The 22,222-nt window shown below is 49.5% G+C and overlaps 1 protein-coding gene across 1 annotated transcript; it reads right to left on the minus strand.

Annotated features, from left to right (window-relative positions):
- Positions 1-3,809: 3,809 nt before the first annotated feature.
- On the minus strand, positions 3,810-22,005 carry KLHL40 (kelch like family member 40). The gene is made up of 6 exons (XM_045006813.1): positions 20,343-22,005; positions 13,079-13,239; positions 10,187-10,294; positions 7,362-7,547; positions 5,688-5,834; positions 3,810-3,929 (listed from the first exon to the last, which is right to left on the minus strand). Exons 1-6 carry the CDS (start codon positions 21,486-21,488, stop codon positions 3,818-3,820), a joined length of 1,860 nt encoding a protein of 619 aa, XP_044862748.1. The 5' UTR covers positions 21,489-22,005; the 3' UTR covers positions 3,810-3,817.
- Between the last annotated feature and the right edge of the window lie 217 nt (positions 22,006-22,222).

Consider the following 22,222-nt stretch of genomic DNA (forward strand, 5'->3'; position numbering starts at 1 on the left):
GCCAGACCAGAGCTACTCACTCAGGTGCTGCGACGAGTCAGCCCTCAGGCTGGCAGCAGCCACCTATCTCCAAGCAGAGCCTGGGTCAGGTGACCCCAGGCCCCGGTATTTCCACAGCCCTGGCAGAGTTGCAGCTCAGTCTGAGCAACAGCACTACTTGCCCAGGAACCGTCCTGCTGCTGCCTTGCAGGACACCAAGCTCCAGAGACTCCCAGCCCTGCCTGAGCCCTGCCCTGACCCTGCACTAGCCTCTGCTCCTCACCGACCTGCTACAGCCCAGCCTCCGCCTCCTGATCCTCCCGACACCCTCGGACTCTCCCTGGGTTTTGACCTTTGGCGCGTATCTGGACCCTGGTTTCGGTACCGATTTGGCCTGTCCCCGGATCTCGATTCCAGGTCCACCCTTGGTTTTGGCCCAACCTTACACCTGGCTGTGACCCATGCTCCAACCACTAGGCCTGACTGTCAGAGGCAGTGCCTGACACCGTCACCAGCTCAGCCACTGACTTCCTGTGGGTCTGGGAGCAAGATACTCCACCTACCTGTTCCCAATCCCGCCCTGTGTCTTGTCTATTTAGATTGCAAACTTTTTGGGGGTAGGGACTGCCTCCAACTATGTACAGCAACCAACCCAGCAGGGCCCCAAGCTCCACGGGGGCATCCAAGCTCCACGGGGGTGTATGATGCCAACGATAAATATAATAGGAATTAGGTTGGTATAAAAGCTTAGCTAGATTATGTGTTATCCTTAATGTGTGCACGGAGGAAGGGTGACCTCAGATAATCAAGGTCAAGGTTGTTGGCACAATAAACAATGCACAAAACTGACTTTCGTAATACTAATGTAGGCTGCCAGGTGTAGGCGGCCGACCTAGTGGGCGGAGCAGGGCCGTCCCTGGTGGGTGTGGCGGTAGTTTGGAGGAATGGTGAGGGTAGATCCAGGAGTCAGGTACCGGCTGGGGGATGAAGCCAGAGTCGGGGGCGAGGAGCAAAGGCAAAGGTCAGAGCCTGAGTCAGAATCAGAGCAGGAAGGGAAGGACTAGACTGAAGTGGGCAGGGGGCAAGGCACGAATGGGGCTGGAGCAGGAGGAGGAGGCAGAAGCAGGGCAAGCACTGCTGCAGGCATGGGACACGGTGAGCAGCCACCGAAGCTGCCGGACTCAAGTAGGGGGCTGCAGGCTCCTGCGCCCAGTTAGGAAGCAGGACCATTTGGAGAAGGCTCAGGGGGACCAGCTGAGTTTGCTGGGTTGCCTAGCACCCAGGCTCAGAGCCAGCTGTGCTCATGACAACTAGTTTCCAAACCTGTTCAGTGCATCTGCAATTTGATTCTAATGTTTCGTTGCTATGGAATGGTCATCACTCTCTGTCACACACACACACACACACACTCATAAACACACTGTGTGTCTTTCACATTTTTTTTATTGTAAAATAAAACACTGGTCAGGTAACATAGGAGTCCTTAGACTTTCCCTTCAACAAAGATTTGTGTCCACTAGAAATACAGTTGTGTTTCTCTCTATCAAAAATTGTTATTGGCACCTAAAAAATGCACATTTCATTGGTAGGACGCTCCCACTGATTCAAAAGCTGCTGAGATCTTGAGTTTTACTGATCTATTTTGCAAACTGTGATTTAAGAAAAAAACAAGGAAAGGACATTACAAATTTACGTGACATCGTAAATATAAAACAACCCTATGAAAAATGAAAGTTGATGCAACAAAGCCTTTCAAAACTCTGTGTGCGATCATTGCACTTGTTGGTTCTGTTATTGTGCAGAAGTGGGGGGATGCAGACTCCAGGTAATTAATCAAACTGAACAGATATAAAACTACCAGGACTATAGGGACAAGTCAACTGCTTCTGCAGCTGCTAGCACAAAAAGAGGATTTCTCCCATGCTGCAGCCCTCACCTCCTTGGAGCATGCATCAAAGTACTGCTCTTAAGCAAATAGATATAGCAACTTGTTACAGATCTTTATCTTTACTTTTTACCCACTGATGCAAAAGAAAGACAGGAAGAATGGTAAAAAGCCAAGATGGCTCCATCAGGAAGTCTTTAATGATCGGAACATCAAAAAGGAATCCTACAAAAAGTGGAAATATGGATAAATGACTAAGGAGGAGTATAAAAGAATAGCTCAAGCAGGTAAGGACAAAAGCAGAAAAGCTACAATAGAAAATGAGTTACACCTAGCAAGGGACATTCTTTAATTACATTAGGAGTCAGAGAAAGATGAAGGGACGCATAAGTCCTCTACTTAGTAGGAAGCAGAGCTAATGCCTGATGACATGAAGAAGGCATTTCCCCCCTTCTGCCTCTGTAACAGTTGTTCAAAGGAAGCAGAAAGCACCTGAATGTAAAGATTAAATGAGGCCAAGGAAACAAAACTCAAAAGGCAGGTGTGGAGGTCAGTCCGAGGGTGTGTGTCTGTCATCATGGTCTGGTCTGATTGTACCTGTTCTTCAGAGCTCACTCCTTTTTGCCTTATCTTTCTAGTGCACTGTTTGCTGTTCCAGCAGGCGAAATCCCCCTACCCACTCCCACACTTACTCTTTTCTTTCTAGCGTGAGTTCTGCTCAAAAGAATGGCCAAGACTTCTCACCTTGCTTAGCGCTACATGCTTCAGACCAGCTCCAAATGCCTACGGCACAGATCTGCTGCTTCCCTAGCTGCTGACAACTGACCCCCGTGTGGTGAGGCTGGCTACCGGATGTGGGGAGGAGCTGAGTTTGAGATTCCATAAGAACGGCTGTACTGGGTCAGACCAAAGGTCCATCCAGCCCAGTATCCTGCCTACCAACAGTGGCCAATGCCAGGTGCCCCAGAGGCAGTGAACCTAACAGGCAATGATCAAGTGATCTCTCTCCTGCCATCCATCTCCACCCTCTGACAAACAGAGGCTAGGGACATCATTCCTTACCCATCCTGGCTAATAGCCATTAATGGACTTAATCTCCATGAATTTATCTAGTTCTCTTTTAAACCATGTTATAGTCCTAGCCTTCACAACCTCCTCAGGCAAGGAGTTCCACAGGTTGACTGTGCGCTGTGTGAAGAAGAACTTCCTTTTATTTGTTTTAAACCTGCTGCCCATTAATTTCATTTAGTGACCCCTAGTTCTTATATTATGGGAACAAGTAAATAACTTTTCCTTATCCACTTTCTCCACACCACTCATGCTTTTATATATCTCTATCATATCCCCCTTAGTCTCCTCTTTTCCAAGCTGAAAAGTCCTAGCCTCTTTAATCTCTCCTCATATGGGACCCTCTTCAAACCCCTAATCATTTTAGTTGCCCTTCTCTGGACCTTTCCCCTTGCATGGGTGACCCTTGTGCCATTCTGGCTTGCTTCATTCTTTTGGGATCGGCCTTCAGCCTTCCCCAGTCAGAAGAGTGGTTGAGATGATGAAGGGCCTTGTTGGATGGAGGGAGAAAATGGGGAAGGGGAGGATGTGAATTCCTGGAAAACAGAGGATTCTGCCCTGAAGGAAAAATGTGGTTACTGTTCTTTTCCTGGCCAGGAAGAGGGAAACAAATCTGTTCCTAGAGATAGAATGAGTCCAGTGCTCAGGCCACCACAGCTCCTTGTGGTCTCCAGATCTGGGTTCTAAGTAGTGCTTTAGCTTTTAAGCTCCTGTAAGGATCCATTCGAATTCTTTCCCTTCCCCTTTCCCTGCTGGGTGAAGTAAAATGGCAACAAATCACAGATATGTTTCTCTGGCTTAACCAATACAGTCCCTCCCCACCCCATTTATATCAATAAACGTGAACTTAGAAACACCCAGGAACAACATCAATCATCGCGTCATTTACATCTTTGTTAACCGTAAAACATTCATGCGCACAGGAAGGAAGGTGGCGCCTGAGGCATACTGGATCTCTCTGAGGACACCTTCCCACTTCTTCCCTTCTTCGTCATACCTGAAGGGAGGGAGACAAAATATTATGATCAGCAAAGAACTCTATTCTCATCAACTGTGTTCCCTATCCCAGCTCTAACTATGACAAATAGTCAGATTCAGTGCTGCTCTAGTGATGTGTTTACTTGCAGTATGTTATTCAGCCACTAGATGTCTCTGTGTGTAGAGTTCCAGATAGGGTGTGGTGTCTGGTAAACAAGAGAGACAGAAGTGGAACTCAAGGTGTGTTTGATTGTGTCAGTAGCTGTAGTTTGTTTTCTTTAATACATGCCTCCTGTTTAAGGACTATGATTCCATATATCATGACAGCTACCAAGATTGGTAGGTAGGGCTTGTTTGGTCAGTTTCTATCATTTGAATATGGACTTAGGCCTTATCTAAAGTCCATTGAAGTCAACAGACTTTGAATTTGGCTCTTAGAGCTGATGAAAAATGCCAGACTGAGGCTTAAGTCTACTCCACAGAACTGCTACAGTACAGGCATCAACTAGCAAATTTCCTTATGATACCCTGCCAGTATACCTGCCCCCCTGCCCCTGGTGGGGCACATTTAGTGGGGAGGGATAGGTCACTTCCCAAGGACTGACTGGCAGTGGTCTCTCTGCTGAGACTGCTGACGAGGATACCAGTTAGAGAGGTCTTGAGGAAGTAGGTACTTTTCCACTGGGGACTGGAGTGAGGCCCCCAAGACTTAAACAACCCCCATTGCTTGGTAAATACCCACCTAGCTTTGATATGATCCCATGCCAGAGAAGTGACAGAGACAGATCTTCAGCTGGTGTAAAATGCCATAGCTCAAATGAAGTCAGTGGAGCTCAGGGAATTTACACAGCTGAGGATCTCATCCCATAGATCCATCTCCTCCCAAGTTTGTTAGGTTTTGACAGTCAACCTTCTCGGGAAGTGGCCTCATATTTTGTCTTGGTTCAAAGCAGGTTTGATCAGCACGGCGCTTGGAACACTGAGTTGCCTTTTGGCACCAAGACTAAGCACATACCAGTGAGGCTCAACCCCAGAGTTAGCACTAGCGGGAAACGTTGTGCAACATTTCTCTAGTGCAGACAAGGCCTTGGTTAAAGGGTGATTGAAAATTTCCAGTTTCATAGACTTCGAGGCCAGAAGGGACCTTTATGATCAGCTAGTCTAATCCCCCGTATAACACAGGCTGTTCACTTTCACCCAGTTACCCCAGTTTTGAGCCCAATAGGCCGTGTTTGGCTAAAGTGTTTCTTCCAGAAATGCACCCAGTCTTTATATGAAGACGTCAAGAGATGGAGAATCCAGCACTTCCCTTGCTAGTTTGTTCCAGTGGTTAATCACCCTCACTGTTTTAAAAAAAAAAAAGTGCCATATTTCCAGTTTGAATTTGTCTGGCTTTAACTTCCAGCCATTGGCTCTTATTCTGTCTTTCTCTGCTCAATTAAAGAGCCCTTCAGGACCTGGTATTTTCTCCCCATGAAGGTGATATACACGGTGATTGTCATTTCTCAGTCTTCTTTTCTATAAGCTAAACCGACTGAGCTCCTTAAATCACTCGCTGTCAGGCATTCTCGCCAGCCTCTGAATCATTTCTCTGGCCCTCGTTTCTGTCCCATCTTCATTTTTTAAATCTTTTTAAAATCGTGGGGGAGAAGTGAGCAATCAGTGGACAGCAATAAAAACAAGGCAAGAGAATAGATTTTAAACCGCCTCTGGTTAAAACTCCAGAAGAACTCAGCCCCCAGCCATGCCCTTCGCTCGCAGTGGCGATGTCTCTTACCTCCAAACATCATTGAGCTCGGTTGGCACCAGTTCTCCTGACTCCGTCTCCACTGTGGCAAATCCACCAAGTAAATACAGACTGCCAGCCAGACTCACCAGGCTGACGGAGCTGCGCTCCTGGGGGAATTCAGGGAAGGGCTCCCACCTGCCGGGCAGAAAGGTTAGACTTGTTAGCGAGGTGTTCTGGGTGCCCTCTATCAGTGCAGCTGTCTCAGCATGGATGTGGGCCTGGAATCTGGTGTGTTCTGAGTGCTAATCCCAGTAGTGTGACTCGCCGGCTTGTGTGGCCCTCAGGCAAATTGCTTGGGGCTAGTTTTTTCAAAAGCAGCCTCCAGTTTGGGGTGCCCGATTTCAGACATCCACAACCTGATTTTCAGGAATGCTGAGCACCCACAACTCCCCTCGGGAGATGCAGAAGACCCTGGATACACCAGAAACAATCTATCCTATTCTTATCTGTATAGGTTCTTATGCTGCACTCCTCACTGGGGCATCTGAGCTTACCAATCATGCATTACACAACGTGACTGGTGGGCTTCTGCTGAGTGTGTGTAGGAGGGAGAGGGGAGAGTTTGCACCCCCTTGCATACTACAGAGCACCAGACTCACCAGGGGTTTTTGGGGTAGGGCAACGGAGTGGATCTAAGACTACACAGAACCATGGAGGGGCCCTTGGGAGGATTCCTTCCCTTCCAAGTTCCTACAGCTACATGGCCTGTGCCCGGTGCGCTCTCAGGGGTTGATCTCAAGCCCGTTGAAGCCAGTGGGGATCAAGCTATTAGTGAGCAGGAAGGAGTCAGAAATCTCCCCTCCCAGGTGAGTTTCGTTCACACCCTCACCAGGCTGAGAAGTGAGAGTCGCCCCTGGAAGTTGCAATATATCCGGATATCTGGACAGGGAGGCTACCCCATCCCAGTGTCTGGGGATGCAACAGCTCAGACCTTCTGCCTCTGCCCTGGTTGAGTGATCCCACTCTCCAAGCTCTCTGTGCATTCAAGCTATTGATACTGCAGCAAGCCTCTGGCGCTAGACAAATGCCCCAGGCAATTGGCAATAATTAACACCAGATGAAGAGGTGCATCAGTTGCACAGGGAGCTGGATGGATGGAGCCAAGACCTCTCCAAATCATTGGCTGATTGGGGGCAGGTTGTTTCATACACTCCTGCAGCTGGTCCCTGTAGCACGGAGGTGGCCAACCTGAGCCTGAGAAGGAGCCAGAATTTACCAATGTGCATTGCCAAAGAGCCACAGTAATACGTCAGCAGCCCACCGTCAAATCCCACTCCCCAGTGTCTCCCACCCACCAGCAACACTGCCGATCAGCACCTAACCCTCCATCCCTGAGCCTCTCGCCCGCCGGGATCAGCAGTTTTGTGGTGTGCAGGAGGCTCAGGGGTGGTGGGGGAGGAGGAGGAGCAAGGGCGCGGCAGACTCAGGGGCAGGGGCCTTGGAAGAAGGAGTGGAGTGGGGGCTGGGGCCTGGGGCCAGGGGTTGAGCAGTGAGCACCCCCCGGCACATTGGAAAGTTGGCGCCTGTAGCTCCAGCCCCGGAGTCGGTGCCTATACAAGGAGCCGCATATTAACTTCTGAAGAGCCGCATGTGGCTCTGGAGCCACAGGTTGGCCACCTCTGCTATAGCATTTTCATCCCGAGGATGAGCCATGGTACGTACTTGTTAGCTGCAATGTCATACACTTCCACCGAGTCAGTCAAGCCAGAGTCGGTCACGCCAGTTGCCACATAGATCTTGCCATTGTGTACGGTTGCTCCGAACAGAGAACGGGCGGTTTTCATGGGCGCCAGCTCCTTCCACTCAAACTTCTTTGGGTTGTAGACGCACATCTTGTGCAGGCACTTCCTGGAAAAGGGCACGAGGGAAAAGCAACCTCACTGAATTATTACATGGAATCGTTCCATTGTGCCGTTATCGATCTAAGTCGGCAGCTGATTGTAATTTACAGACTCTGCCGTTACACTTGAAATTGGGGCCAGTGCATTTTACTGTTGAGCCCACATCAATAGATGTCTTTCCTTTGTACAACAGGCACCTTTCTTGTCTACAAGCTATTGACCATGAGCACCCTGGCATAGGCTCCAACTTCCCCTCCATTCCACCCCCTTCTCCCAAGTCCCCGCATCTGCCCCGCCTCCTCCCCTGAGCTTGCCACGTCCCCACTCCTCTCCCTCCCTCCCGGAAAGTCCTAAGCGCCGCCAAACAGCTGTTAGGCAGCAGAGGGATGGGAAGTGCTGGGAGGGACGGGGAGGAGTGGGAATGTGGCACGCTCAGGTGGGGAGGCGAGGAGGGTGGAGCTTGGCTGACGGTGGGTGCAGAGCACCCACTAATTTTTCCCCATGGGTGCTCCAGCCCCGGAACACCATGGGCTCAGCGCCTCTGCACTGATTGTGGTGTTGTGTATGTGACATTTCACTCCATATTCTTTATGAAAATATGCTTTGATCTGAATATGACATAACTGAGATGTACTTTATGCAAGATGGATCTTGCAAGATATCATTAGAAAGGTTATAATTTACTGAATGGGATTATCCAATTTGTGTGCCTGTATCATTTCTGTATCTGAAATTAGGAATATTGACTATGTGTCTGTATTTCAACTATGCTACTTTGGGTGACGCCCACTGCCAACACTTCAGGTACAACCATGGAAAAAACAGACAGGGCTGATGGGCATCAGAGAGGACAATGGACTGTGAAAAGGCTCGGCCTTCCTGCGGACGCTCCATACTGCCACTGACTCATGGACGCTGTGATTCTACAGAGTCAGGGGGTCTTGTCACCCGATACTAAACATTACCTGGGACTTCTTGTAACTTTCCACTGGAAAGGACCGGGGAGGGGGGGTCAATTTTGGGGAAAAAAAGGATTCCCGCCTTATGTAAATCCTATTTAAGGGTGGGGAGGAAGGCAAATGGCCTCCTCTCCATGGCCGATCTGCCCAGGAAGAAAGACTGAAAAGGGAAGACAAGGGGGGAGTCCAGAGTGAGACACGGGTCCAGTCTGAAAAGAAATAGAATTGGAACTCTGAACCCCAGAAACTTTGCAACCTGCCTAAAATAACATTTAGGGTAAGAAATGATATTTTATAACCTGTTTCTTAAGTATATTGAGCTTAGCTTGTGTGCTTTGGTTTATTTGCTCAGTAATCTGCTTTGTTCTGTCTGTTACCCCTTCTAGTCACTTAAAATTCACCTTTTGTAGTTAACAAACTTATTTCTTGTTTATAATATAACCCAGTTTATGTAATTTTTAACTGGGCGGGGGGGGGAGAAGTTGTGCACCTCTCCCTCCACATTGAGGGAGGGGGCGAATTTCATAAAACCATTGGGGTTTGTGCCCCTTAAAGGGAGAGGGCCCCAGAGTGTTGGGGTGAGCCCCTGAGGCTGAATCTTTCCAGAGCAGATCTCTGTCTCTGTGCAGCTGGGGGTGGCCCTGCCTGTGTGCTTGGCTGGAAGAGGCTTGTGAGCCTTACCCAGATAAAGGGGACCCCAGCTGGCACAATAGGCTGACTTAGTGGCACCCCAGCACATCAGGTGACACCCGAAAGGGCCCAAATCCACCGCTGCTAGCTATGTGTCTCTCTAGCTATATGCAAATCAGGGATCCGCATGCATGCACCCGGCAGCAGGCCTTAGTTGTTAAGTACTGAGGATGAAATTTGATGCTGTACCAGAAATTAACAAAAAGAGTCCCGGCCCCAAAGAGCTTACAATCTAGGAGGTATCTGGCTGCGTATACACCCTCTTTCCAGACTGTAATCTCTTTGGCGCAGGGCCTGCCTTTGCTGTGGTAGGCCGGGCTTATTTTGTCAATATTTATTTTTGCTGTTTTACAATGGCTGGAATTTTCATTTAAGGCAGCAGGTTATGCTGAGGCCTTGTTCCCTGCAGATAATAAATGGCAACTGGGCCTGACAGAGTGTTTCCAGAGGTTGTTTACTCCTGCGGGGGCTGCGACAGCTGGGTCTTGCTGTGTCAGACCAGCCTTCTCCCCGGCAGGGCTCCTTGGCTTGATGCCAGGCAGCTTCCCTGCTAAGGGGATTCTCAGGTCTCTCCTGTCTTCTCCTGCTATTCGTTATGCTTGTTTATATGGGGAAGGAGGAGGATGTCCTTTCTGCATTGCGGCCTTATATTGTCCCTGATCCTTGTGCAGATCTCCCATTGATCTCAATGGAGTTAGACAGGGGGCCAAGGGCCCTGAGAGAAACTTTAGTGACGCAATCAAGGCTGGACTCTGACCAGAGGCCTGGAAGTGAAAGGGTCCATGTCTTAGCCCCCCAGCCCGATTTGATCCATCTGTTCTTCTCCACTCCTTCATCTGCTGGTTACCCTAGAACGCTACTTATGTACCCAACAGAGCTCCCTCCGCGACTTCCTTCTTCTAGATGTGACCTAGGATGTGGAAACAGCCCAACCCATGTGCCATCAGCGATGTTTTGCCCCTCCCACACCTTTTATATCCCTTGTTCTTTCACTTACTTGTCACTTCTCTTGCCTCCTATGACGTAGATTAGATCCTTGTCTGATACCACAGCATGGCCATAGACCGCATAGGGGAGCGGATCTGACTCGCCCCACTTAAATGACCTGTATAAGGATTACGGAAAACAAGGGTATTATATTGTTTAGCTGGGGGGAGCATCCAGAAGGCACTAGGTGCTTTCCAACCCCGTAGGTGGAGGGATGCAGTTCCTGCCCAAAGTGCATGGAGTCTAAAAACTCATTAACAAATTCATAGCCGACCACTAAGAAAAAGAAGCGACATACGGGATACTTGCTATAATGCCCGTTCTTTTCTGTAGCATCCTCTCGGCCGCTTAACTTCTTGTATTTGGCTTCATATTTATACAGCACCTTCTATCCCAGGATCTCAAACACTTTACAAACATTCATTGACTGAGACCGCTGTAAGGTAGCAATTCCTGCATTATCCTGGCTTTACAGAGGGGGAGGCGCTGATGTACAGAGAGGTTAACAGTCACATTTTCAGAAGTTACCACTAATTATGGGGTAACTGAGTGTGACACTCAGTTGGGGTGTTGGGTGTTCGGCATCTCTTAAAATCAGGCTCTCATTTTCTAACATTGGGCACCCAAATATGGCAGCACCTAAAATTCGAGGCCGCATCTGAAAATCTGGACCTAAGTGTCTTGCCTGCATTTCCAGAGCAGGTCACAGTCAGAGCCCTGATTAGAATGGAGATCTCTTGACTCCACCCTGTAGCCACTCGACCATGCTATCCAAACACTGCACACACCACTCCAAACAGTCCCTCTCACACCCCGACAGATTTCTCTTCCCACAGACTGAAGACCAGTGGAAGGCACTTCCATAGAAACCGAAAAGTTCTGGATTGAATTGGCCTTAGATCTACCAAGTCTAACCCCTCATTCAAGCAGGAATAATCCATCTATCAATAGATAAGACTGCTTGCTGAAATTTCAGCTGTCAATAAAGTGGGGCCGTGTATGATTATTGGGCTGGTCACTTTGAAACCCAGTTGCATAGAAGAGGATCTGAAAGCTCTCCCTGGTTATCGTCTTTTTCAGCTACATGCACTTCAGGCCACTTAGCAAAGAGAGCCCCTGCCCCAAGAGAGATTTAGGGCCCAGATAAACACCATGGTTGATAGGAATGGGAATTGGTTTGAAATCTCTGCCTATGAAACAGACATGCCTAAATAAAACAGTGCAGACATGTCTAAATATAAACTGAGCAAAACTCCAGCTCACTAGCTATTCCAGCTCATTGCAGGCAGGCTGGGAAGGATTGTTTGGCATTTCTGTTTGCCTTTCAGTGAGATTTAATACTTCAGGCAGTTCATAGTGCACAATACAAAGCATATGCTAAGATTAGTCTTAACCACTGTGGGGAAGCCGAACAGCTCCTGTACTTCCAGGGGTGTCTGCTAGATTAAAGGGAAAAGAGAGTTTGATGCTTTTTTCCAGAGAAGAACATGGGACATGTGGCTTTCCGCAGAGTAGATTAAAGTTAGGTATAGGGAATGGAGATGTTATGATTCACAGATGAGAAAGCCCAAAGGGGCCATTGTAATCATCTGGTCTGATCTCTTGTATAATACAGGCCATAGAACTTCCCACAAATAATTCTTGTTTGACCTAGGCCAAATCTTTTATATGCTGTCCTAGTCTTGGATAGAAGTGGGTGAACCTCCATCTTTACAGACGACTCATTGCTTCTTGCTCATTAACAGCTGAGTCCATAATGGGTTGCACTGGATGACTGGATTATGGAAAATATAAGAGCCGGAGGGGTGGGTGTATGCTTTAATTTTTCAAACCGTGCAACATGGTTCTCAAACTAACTGGAATGCAAATACCTCGAAACGGAGAAAGGGAAAATATTTTATGCAATGTATAATTAACCCTGGGAATTCGCTGCTGCATGATAGGAATGAGGCAACTAGCTTTACAGGGAAATGACTGGTATGACGCCACCTTCTCTGCTCCCCGAGTTGAAGGAGAATTTGGTAGCCAGGGCTCTCCCTTTCTGGTCTCCTTGCCAGAGGGGAGGGAAATCAGGCTGGTCCCTTTGGTACCAGATCAGTGCACAGCGCCATAACATCTGAGACCTTGCGCAGTCACTGGCATCACTTATTCTTGTCCACAGCTCCGCTCGCTGGGATTGAGATTGCCAGGGCAACTGACGTTCATGCTTCTGAGCATATGATGCTCAACAGCTGGGTGGCACAGGAGAGCACACTATGGGGTGTACTGGGGGCAGGGGCTGCAATCCTCCAGAAAAAGGTTCATTTCAAGTTTGGTTGTAAAAAGAGGCCAACAAATTCTCAGTGGACCTGATCCTCTGAGTATCCTCCACAAAACCTTGGAGGATCTGGACCTTTGAGTTATCTGGGTTTGAGAGACTCTGAATCCCTTTATCGGCAGCATTAACTGCGATTGTGACCAGAGCCCAGTTTTGTTGCCCGTGACCAGGGGCTTGTTTGCCGACGGGTGTCCTCTTAGGGCTGTTACACACCTATGAGACTGCCCCGGCGCCCAAAACCTTAAGGGCCATATCCTGCCTTCTGAGATCTCCGGGCAGTTCCTGTGTGAGCATAGCCAAAGGCATAGTCTGGCCCTTGATACAATGAGTGTTGAGTGGCTGCCCCTTAATGGCCTCAATCCCCTTTTCCTTGGAGGTTTCAGTTGCAATACACCCAACAGATGGTACCGGCGATGGATCAGAGCCACAAGGGAGGGATTTGGATTTGGGACAATGCCAGTTGCTGGGGTGACTGGCTCTAGCGTTCGGAGACTGTCTCTAGATGTTACTTCAATTTTTAGGTCCCTGTACAGATTGACTCATTCTTACACCCCAGCCCAGCTGCTTCGCTTCCCAGGCACTTACAGTCGGTCGTAGCACATGACGGAGTCCAAGGTCTGTTCTCCTTCTTTCAGTTCTTTCCCTCCCACCACGAAAATGGAGTTTTCTGCCTCTCCCAGGCCAAAGAGGCAGCGGGGGGAAGGCAGCGGAGGCATGCCCAGCCAGTCGGAGTCCAGGTGGTCGTACTGCAAGGAAAGGAATCGCCATGAGGGTACAGCATGCCCTGCGCCAGGCCCTCTCTGGCGTGTAAAGAACAGATTCGCTTACTCTGTCAATTTGCTACATTCAAATAAAAGATCCGGGGCCAAGTGCTCGGTGACAAAGCGCGGAGCCCACTCCTACAAGCAGCAAAGGGCACGCCCGGTTCTGCAGCCTCCTGCCAAAGCAGCCCCAGGGTGGAGATTCTCTGTGGGTCCTTTCCTTGCTTGTTTCCTTGTGCTCCAGTTGCATCCACCTGCTGGCTTTTGTCTCATACTTAGCTTGCAAGGTCTTTGGGCAGGGACTGTCTTTTTGTTCTGGGGCTTGTACAGCACCTTGCACAGGAGGTCTTGCTCCATGATGGGGGCGCCTACGTGTATGGTGATAAACAGGACCCCAGTGACCTGTCGGAACGGCCTCTGCTCTTTTCACGGAAGGCCACTCTACGATGACTTGGTATGTTTATATACAGCTCAGTCTCCTTGTGCTAAGCTGGTCTCGAATGTTTCAGTTACTGAGCAATCATCGTGCCAGGAGGGGCTCACATACCACAACCACCTCAGCTTTAGCTCCGTCTCCCGGCTGGAGAGACGGAGATTTCATCATAATAGCTTTCGGCAAGGGGAGTAATGCAGCCCACTCCCCTGAGTAACGTAAGAATAAAATGGTGGTTCAGTGCTTTTCCCACCTGGCAATGATCAATTGGCACTCTCGTCCTTTGCTTCTACTGGAATCGGAAACCGAGCTGGCTCTCTTTGCTTGCTTCCCTGTTTGTGCCGGGTGAATGGCAACACTGCACTGCCAGTAATGTCTGCTAATTATTTGTAGCTGCAGAGCCAGGGGGAGGGAGCATAAGATATTGGTGTTGATCCTATATAAGCATGGGGCAGGGGGCGTGTGCGTGCATAAAAATGTGAATTTCTATGAAATTGGTGTGTTAGTGCAAAGATCAAAGCTCTTGACTCAGACAGGGAGGTGTCTTAGCCCCATTTTATAGATGGGGACACTGAGCCACAGAGAGCTGATTGATCAAAATTTCAGAGGTGCATAGCACCCATAACTTCCACTAAAGTCAATGGGGGGGTACCCAAAATTACAGGGCCCCGGGTCTGAGCTTCTGGTTCTGGTGACAGGCTGTCAGGGCCGCCCCGGGGGGAGGCGGCAAGTGGGGCAATTTGCCCTGGGCCCTGCAGGGGCCCCCACGAGAGTTTTTTGGGGCCCCTGGAGCGGGGTCCTTCACTTGCTCCAGGGGCCCCGGAAAACTCTCACAGGGCCCAGGCTCCCGGAGCTTCTTCCGTTCCGGGTCTTCGGCGGCAATTCGGCAGCGGGGGGTCCTTCCGCTCTGGGACCCGCCGCCGAAGAGCTGGGTCTTTGGTGGTAATTCAGCGGCGGGGGCCCCCCCACCGCGGGTCTTCGGGGCACTTTGGCGGTGGGTCCCGGAGTGGAAGGACCCCCCGCCGCCGAATTACCGCCGAAGCAGGGGCCCCCGCCGCCAAGGACCCCAGCCCCCCTGAATCCTCTGGGCAGCCCTGCAGGCTGTGTTGGGTTAGATGAGACCCGGGCGCGGTGGTTAGGCTGCCAGCCTGGGAGCAGGATACCTGGGTTCACTTCCCTGCTCTCCTTGTGTGAACTTGAGCAAATCACTGCGCCTCTCCTTGCCCCCTGGGGACAGTGGTGCGGTGAGGATAAAGATTGGGAGGTGCCCAGATCCTGGAGCTGATGGGGGCCCAGGTCGGTGCCATTGATAGTGGCGCTGCTCGCTCGCTCCCGCTGCTGTTAGAGCACAGCTCGTCCGCGCCAGGTGAGCAGCTTGTTTATTCTGAGTCTCGCTGAGCACAGAGGGGGGCAGGCGAATGACCTTGCATTGCTCAGCGCTTGTTCCAGCCAGTGCTGCGGGACTCCGCAGCAGGGAGCGTCTGCTTTAGTTGTTGCCTGAAGCCCTGTTTGTCATGGGTTGCTGCTTCAGGGTCTCTCCAGACTAAGCATGGAGAGACTAAAGCAGGGAGAGTAAAAGCCCAGAGCTGCTGGGTTGAGGGTCCCTGGAGTGGAAGCTGGTGTAGAGGGCAGGCCCTGGTTCCCCTACCAGCCACTGGGGGAGTGGTGCAGACTAGGCAGTGGGGAGCAGACCACTTGGGACTGTTTGCCTCAAATGGCTTGTGACACTCTGGAAGCAGGAAGGGTTTTAATGTGACTTGGCTGGAGGGCTAAGCTATGAAGAAGACACTGCTGCCGCCAGGGGCGGCTCTGTGTATTTTGCCGCCCCAAGCACGGCAGTCAGGCGGCTTTCAGCGGCGTGCCTGTGGGAGGTCCGCTGGTAACGCGGATTTGGCAGCAGACCTGCGGGAGGTCCGCCAGTCCCTCGCCTTCGGCATACCTGCCGCCGAAACCACGGGACCAGCGGATCTCCTGCAGAAATGCCGCCGAAGGCAGCCTGACTGCCGCCCCCACGGTGACCGGCAGGCCGCCCCCCGTGGCTTGCCGCCCCAGGCACGTGCTTGGTGCGCTGGTGCCTGGAGCCACCCCTGGCTGCCGCTCCCTGTGCATGAGAGGCCATGGAGTAGCTGAGGGGAACAACAGACTGAGTAGCCGCAGGAAGTGGCGTCAGACCAGGTGGCAGAGCTAATTCCCCAGATGAGGCCACAAGGGGGTGCTGCTGAGTAGTGAGCAGAACAGTCCCCCGTCCCAGGGCCTTACAGCCTAAAGTTTGTAAGGAAATAAATGACAGGAGAAGATGGGATGATGGCATATAAAGAGTAGGGAAGGGGGAGGCTGTTCTGGGAAAGGCATTATTTTTCATAGTATAGACAATGCTAAAGGCTTTGAGGGCCATCTACAGGAATGACCTGTCTTGACAGCCCAATATACATTCTTTCCAAGGTCACCAGCAGGGCTGGCTTTAGGCCGATTCCCCCGAATCAGGCCCTGCCTAAGAGGGCCCCGCGCCCAACCAGAGTGCGGCAAGCCCGCGGTCCCCCTCCCCGAGCCAGAGCGCGGCAATCCGAAGTGCCGCCGAAGACTCGGAGCGCTGCCCAGGGAGTACAAGCCCCACGAATTGGGCCCCGCACTTGCTAAAGCCGGCCCTGGTTACCAGAACCTTTTTGTTAGACCTGGAGCTAAGATCCACCTCCCTCAAGGCATCCAGTTTCTGCCACTACATTAGGTGGCCACTGGAAATAAATGTCACTTTATGAGTTGACTGGCTTTCCCTGTTCCTTTGTTGTTGTTTTTCTAATGATCAGGTGTGAGAGGGGAAGTGATGGTGCCATGCTGGAGATGAGCAGTGGGAATTAATGTATGAAAGCAGAATATGGTACCTGTGAGCAGACAGTATTGTCTAGGGCAGTGGTCCTACCATTGTGGGCTGCATCCGCACAATATATATACCGGTACTACCTGTACGGCCCTGAGGATGTCACATGGGTCACAGATGTGTCCTGATTGGGCCATGGGTTAAGAACCAGTGGTCTAGGGGATCTCTTGCGCTCAGCTGACCCTCAGACCACACCTGGAGAGATGCTAGTTACTGCGAAGAGCGCTAATGGGTTTTGCATCAAGAGTAAAGGTGGCTGAATAATACTTATTCCAGTCTACATATGTTCTTATGCCGCACTCATCACTGTAATACCTGAGTGCCTAGGTCCTGCTCCTAATATTCATTGTGCATTGCGACTAGAGCTGACTGAATACATGGAATTTCTGTTTCTGCAGGAAATTCTGTGATTTTGAAATTTGGATTTGTCCTGAAATGGGATAAAAAGTCAAAAATTCTTGGAAATGTTTGCAAAATTAAATATTTTGAGATGTTTAATTTTGACTCTATCATTTCACTATGACCTACAGTATGGTATGATATAATACTATTAACATAGCATGTAAGTCGACATGATAAAATCAAAACAAAACATTTCAAAGTTCTCAAAATGAAATGTTTGATAATCTCCTGTCGAAAATGTTAATCAACACATTCTCATGAAACATTTTGATTTAGTCAAATCAGTATTTTCCGATGGAAAACTGTTCCATTGGAAAAATATTCACCTGTTCTAACTATGACATATCCAGGTCCAACTATCTACCCAGATACAATATGGCCCACATCACCAAAGCATCTGAGGCCTGGTCTACACTAAGAACGGGGGTCGAACTAGGGTACGCAAATTCAGCTACGTGAATAGCGTAGCTGAATTCGAAGTACCCTAGTTCGAAGTACTCACCCGTCCAGACGCCGCGGAACCGAACTCCGCGGCTCCAAGGTCGACTCCGCCACTGCCGTTTGCAGTGGTGGAGTACCGGAGTCGAACGGAGTGCTTCTGGAGTTCGAACTATCGCATCTATATTAGACGCGATAGTTCGAACTCCGAAAAGTCGAACTCTCCGTGTCGAACTGGCAGGTAAGTGTAGACTAGCCCTGAGTACCTCTCATGATCTTAATTTCTGTGTATGTTACCTATTTATACATTTTCAGCCTATTTATTTGTTATTTATTTCATGTGACCAGTCACATGCTATTATGTCTTCTTCCTGATTGGGTGACTGAAGTTTATTTTACTTGAGGATAACAAATGGCAAAGAGAAAACAATGCACTTCCAGACACACCTCTACCCTGATATAACATGACCTGATATAACACAAATTCGGATATAACGCGGTAAAGCAGTGCTCCAGGGCGGCAGGGCTGCGCACTCCAGTGGATCAAAGCAAGATCGATATAACGCGGCTTCACCTATAACGCAGTAAGATTTTTTTGGCTCCCGAGGACAGCGTTATATTGGGGTAGAGGTGTATGAATTTTTAGCTGAATAATCATTCATATTAAAATTTGCAAGACTTCTGGATTTATGACCTTTTTTTTTTTTGTAATCAGCATCTGAACTTTCATTTTTTATCATTGTCTGTCCAACTTGTATGACTAAACCTATCCCTGGTCTAACTCTATTACCTTCAGTGAGAAGAATTGGGCCCCTAGAAGCCTGTATCAGCAGACGCACTGCCCTATATTGATGGACCCGGATACATATATGTAATATGTATATGGTTACAATGTTTTTAGGTATAACTTTCTCTCTAGATCTGACTGAAAAGGACTTGAAACTGCTTTGTATTCATAAGGGCACCGTCAGCTAAAGAACAGTGCAATAGTAATAATGACTACTTTTGAAATTTTATAGCACCTTCCATCCAGGGATTTCAAAGCATTTCACAAACATGAATTTAGCCGTGTCCCCGTTTTATGGGCAACGAAACTGAGCAGTTATGTGATTTGCCCAAGGCCTCACAGACAAGCAGTAGCAGAACTGGGAGCAGCATTTAGAAATCTAGAACTCCTGTCTCCTGCAATTTAGCCAACAAGACCATGAAGAGACTTAAGCTCTGCTGTTAAGGTTTGGCTTTAGGCAAGAGAGACATGAAGATTTAACAGGACCTTCCTTGCTATGCAGAGTGGACTCATTCTCCTCGTTGGTACTGGAGCAACGAAAGAGGGCGTTGTTCTATTCCCTATGCAAAAGACTAACAGGTTGTTAATTGGCATAGCTGCTAATTGCAGGGAAGGGCACTCTGGAGGGGATCTCTGGGCATTACCTTGCCAGTGACTGTACTAGTCAGCATTGTTCAGCAGAAATGTGCTCCCTTGAATGTTTGTTCATTAGTTCTCGCAGGCTGAGCACAAACACTGTCTATGTTCTCTATGCTTATCAACGCCTCCAGTCAGTGTGAAGAGCGGTGCAAAGAGGTAAACGGCTGTGGGTGTGGAATTTTTCCCCTTCCTTGGCTTCCCCACTTCTGTTTCACCTTTAGTCCTAGCCCTGGTATGCAGTGGACAAGCTAGGCAGCCCCAAGAACTCAGCTAGGGTGGGGCTGATTCTTCATTGCCACCTTCTCTGTGTGTGTCACTTACACCTGAGCCCAGTGGGTGTAAAACCCTGTTGGGTCAGAATAGTAACATTTCACACTCACCCTGTGCAGGTGTCTATGGCGAAGGCAAGTGGAGAATCAGGCCCATTATACCTATGGGGGGAGGGAGGAGCTTGTTGTTTCACACCCTCTGCTTTGTGCAGCCTTATACTACTTCTTGCCTTATGATCTTTGTTCGCTTTCCTCTGGAGCATCAGCTGTAGAGTATTGCTGATTGTAGTTACAGGTATTGGTCAGTGCTGGAGAGGGAAGATACAGGATTTGCTGGGTGTCTGTAAGCCCGAAGCATAGGAAATGGGGGAGAAGCAGGCTCCTCGTGTTAGCTGCATATTTTGCTGAGGGGAAAGATTGCCTTGAGTTACAGCACAGGCCTAGGTTCAGATGGCTGGTTCCCACCTCTCTCGCTGATCACAGATGTCTTTGGTTACTTCTGGGGTTCAGCGTGCATCCAGGGCACTGGTAGCTAGGGAAATTAATGCCCTAAGACAGCAGTGAATGAGACTGCTAGCACTGTTTTCAGTGGCAGAAGACAGATGAATGTGGCAGAGAACAGAAGGCTGCAAAATCAAACAGTGCTTAGCCTGGTGCCAGCTCACAAGACATGTTGCCTCTAGAGAGGGACAAACCAGCTTTGAAATAAAAACCTCCCTGATAGATATCAAGGCCAGAAGAGACCATTATGATCATCTAGTCCAACCTCCTCGTAACATAGGCCAAGGATCCTCACCCAGTCATCACTGCATTAGCCCTATTTGGAAATTCCAAACTTTTTGCAACACATCTATCTATCTATCTATCTATCTATCTATCTATCTATCTATCTATCTATCTATCTATCTATCTATCCCAATACACACTCTCTCTCTCTCTCTAATCTGTCTATCTCAGAGTTTTCTGAAGTATCATTTCACGCTAGTATCTAAATATTTTCACGGCCTACATATTACTATGTAACAAGCCATTGACTTAACGCGTAACAGCGAGCAGTGTTCAATCAGTCTCTATGTCTGACAGAGCAAAACAATGCTTGTGGCATGAATTTTTATAAGGGACACACAAGCCAAATACAACTAACACACATGCCGGTGAGTTTCATTGGCTTTGTGCTATACAGAACCTAAAAATCAACGATCTTTCTAGTGGACCATAGAAGCAAAAGAGTAACGAAGCCAGTACCTGTAAGAAGTAGGAGCTCATGGGGTCCTCTTTGTTGTCCTCATTGTAGTACAGTCCACCTGCTATGAAGATCTGGTTCTCTTTGGTTACCAGACTGACATGATTCTTTGGGATCTGAGCCGAGATGGAGGCAAAATAGCACTCGTTAGCGCTGGGGTCATAGGCCACCGCCCCAGCACTGCTCACCATGAAAATCAGGTCCTGGAGGAACATCCCAAAGCGCATTGTGTCATTTAAGATCCCCGGGAGGACGTCCTCCTCATTATCATCCCCCTCTGCCACTTCTCCATTGACAGCGTTGTCTCCAGCTGTTGTCTCACTGCTTTTCTTCACCTTCTTCTTTTTCACCACCGTGAATTTGCCTTCGCTGGCATCCTTCACCACCTGGAGTTTCTTGAGCAGCTCCGGGCTGAACTTCACAATGGGGTGCTTCTCCACATGGTCCCTGATGTAATCCTTGGGCATGAGGCGGAAACGGATGCTCTCGAAGACGACTGGCAAGGCCTGGATCCGGCTCTCGCGGTCCTTGGCTTCCGCCCACTTCATCACCACCTCGAAGACCGTCTCCTCCTTCTCAATGTTGAGGGAATCGGTAGATATGACAGCAATGAGCTCATCAGGGGAGAGCTGGTAGAACTCATCATCCCGGGAGACCAGGGCAAAGCGGTCGCAGATGAAATCCCGGGCGGCCACTGCCAGGCGGGCGCAGTCCAGCATCAAGCCCAGCCTGAAGATAGCCAAGCAGTTGCTGAGGCAGAGACGCTTCTGCAGGAAGGAGACACAGACGGTGAAGAGGGAGGGGATCTGGAACATGTTGGCCACAGAGAAAATGTCCTGCACGTTCTGCTCGGTGAGCTCCAGCTCGGAGGTGTAGATGTAATGGAGGATCTTGCGCATGACTTCAGGGTCCACATCCTCCAGGTGGATCTCCCTCTTCTTACTCTCCTCCATGTCTGAAAGGAACATCGCCCGGAAATAGGGGCTGCAGGCTGCCAGCACCAGCCGGTGGCAGGGGAATTCCTTCCCCTTGACTTTCAAGACACAATCCAGGAACTTGTTGTGGTCCAGCATGTCTTTGAGCCCATCCTGGAGGAGCGTCTGCTGGTAGAGACGCAGCTCTTCTGCTTGGTCTATAGGCAGCGTCATGCTCGGGAGTAATGGCTTGTTTGCGCGTCTCCTCTTTTCCCCCTATGCCCCAGCAGAGAGACTTACCCGGATCTGTGCAGCTCACCCTTGCTTCCCGACAGCTGGAGCCTTAAGAATGTGAAGCACTTGCTGCTAATACAACTGGCTGTGTGCTTCAGCCTCAGTGAGGGGCTTTATATATAACCACAGCCTCACAACGCTTAAGGAACCCATATTGGAGCATGTGTAAGCCGATCACCCTCTAATATGACACATTTGGACAACCGGGAAGGGAGGGGGCCGGGGGAACAGCTGTACGTGCAGCCTGGACCCATCAGGAATGGTCTGTCAGCTCATGAATCAGTGCTGCAAGGGTCTGGGCTTTTCCGGAAGGCCAGCATGTGACTGGCTGCATCCATAATAGTGCAGGTGAAACAACTTTTCCTTCAGATGAATCAGAAAGGAAAAAAAACCTGCTACCTAGCTGGTGAACTGTAGGGTTGTTCTCCCTCTTCTCCGCTCCCCCGACACCTGCCCGTCTTCAACATCGACTGCAGGACTCACCTGGCTAAAAATACACTATGATGCTAAATCTGTAGCTATGCAATGAGGTACCGTATCGTACTGTCATTGTGACACAGCTAAGGCTGTCTAGGTCATTCGGACGGTTGATTTTCTTGGGGGCAGAGGGGAAGGGAAGGGAGACATTCCCAGGACCTGCTCCAGGGTAACTCTTGCGGGGAGAAGTGTTTTAC

This window comes from Mauremys mutica, chromosome 2 (genome assembly GCF_020497125.1).
Source record: "Mauremys mutica isolate MM-2020 ecotype Southern chromosome 2, ASM2049712v1, whole genome shotgun sequence".
NCBI lineage: Eukaryota > Metazoa > Chordata > Testudines > Geoemydidae > Mauremys > Mauremys mutica.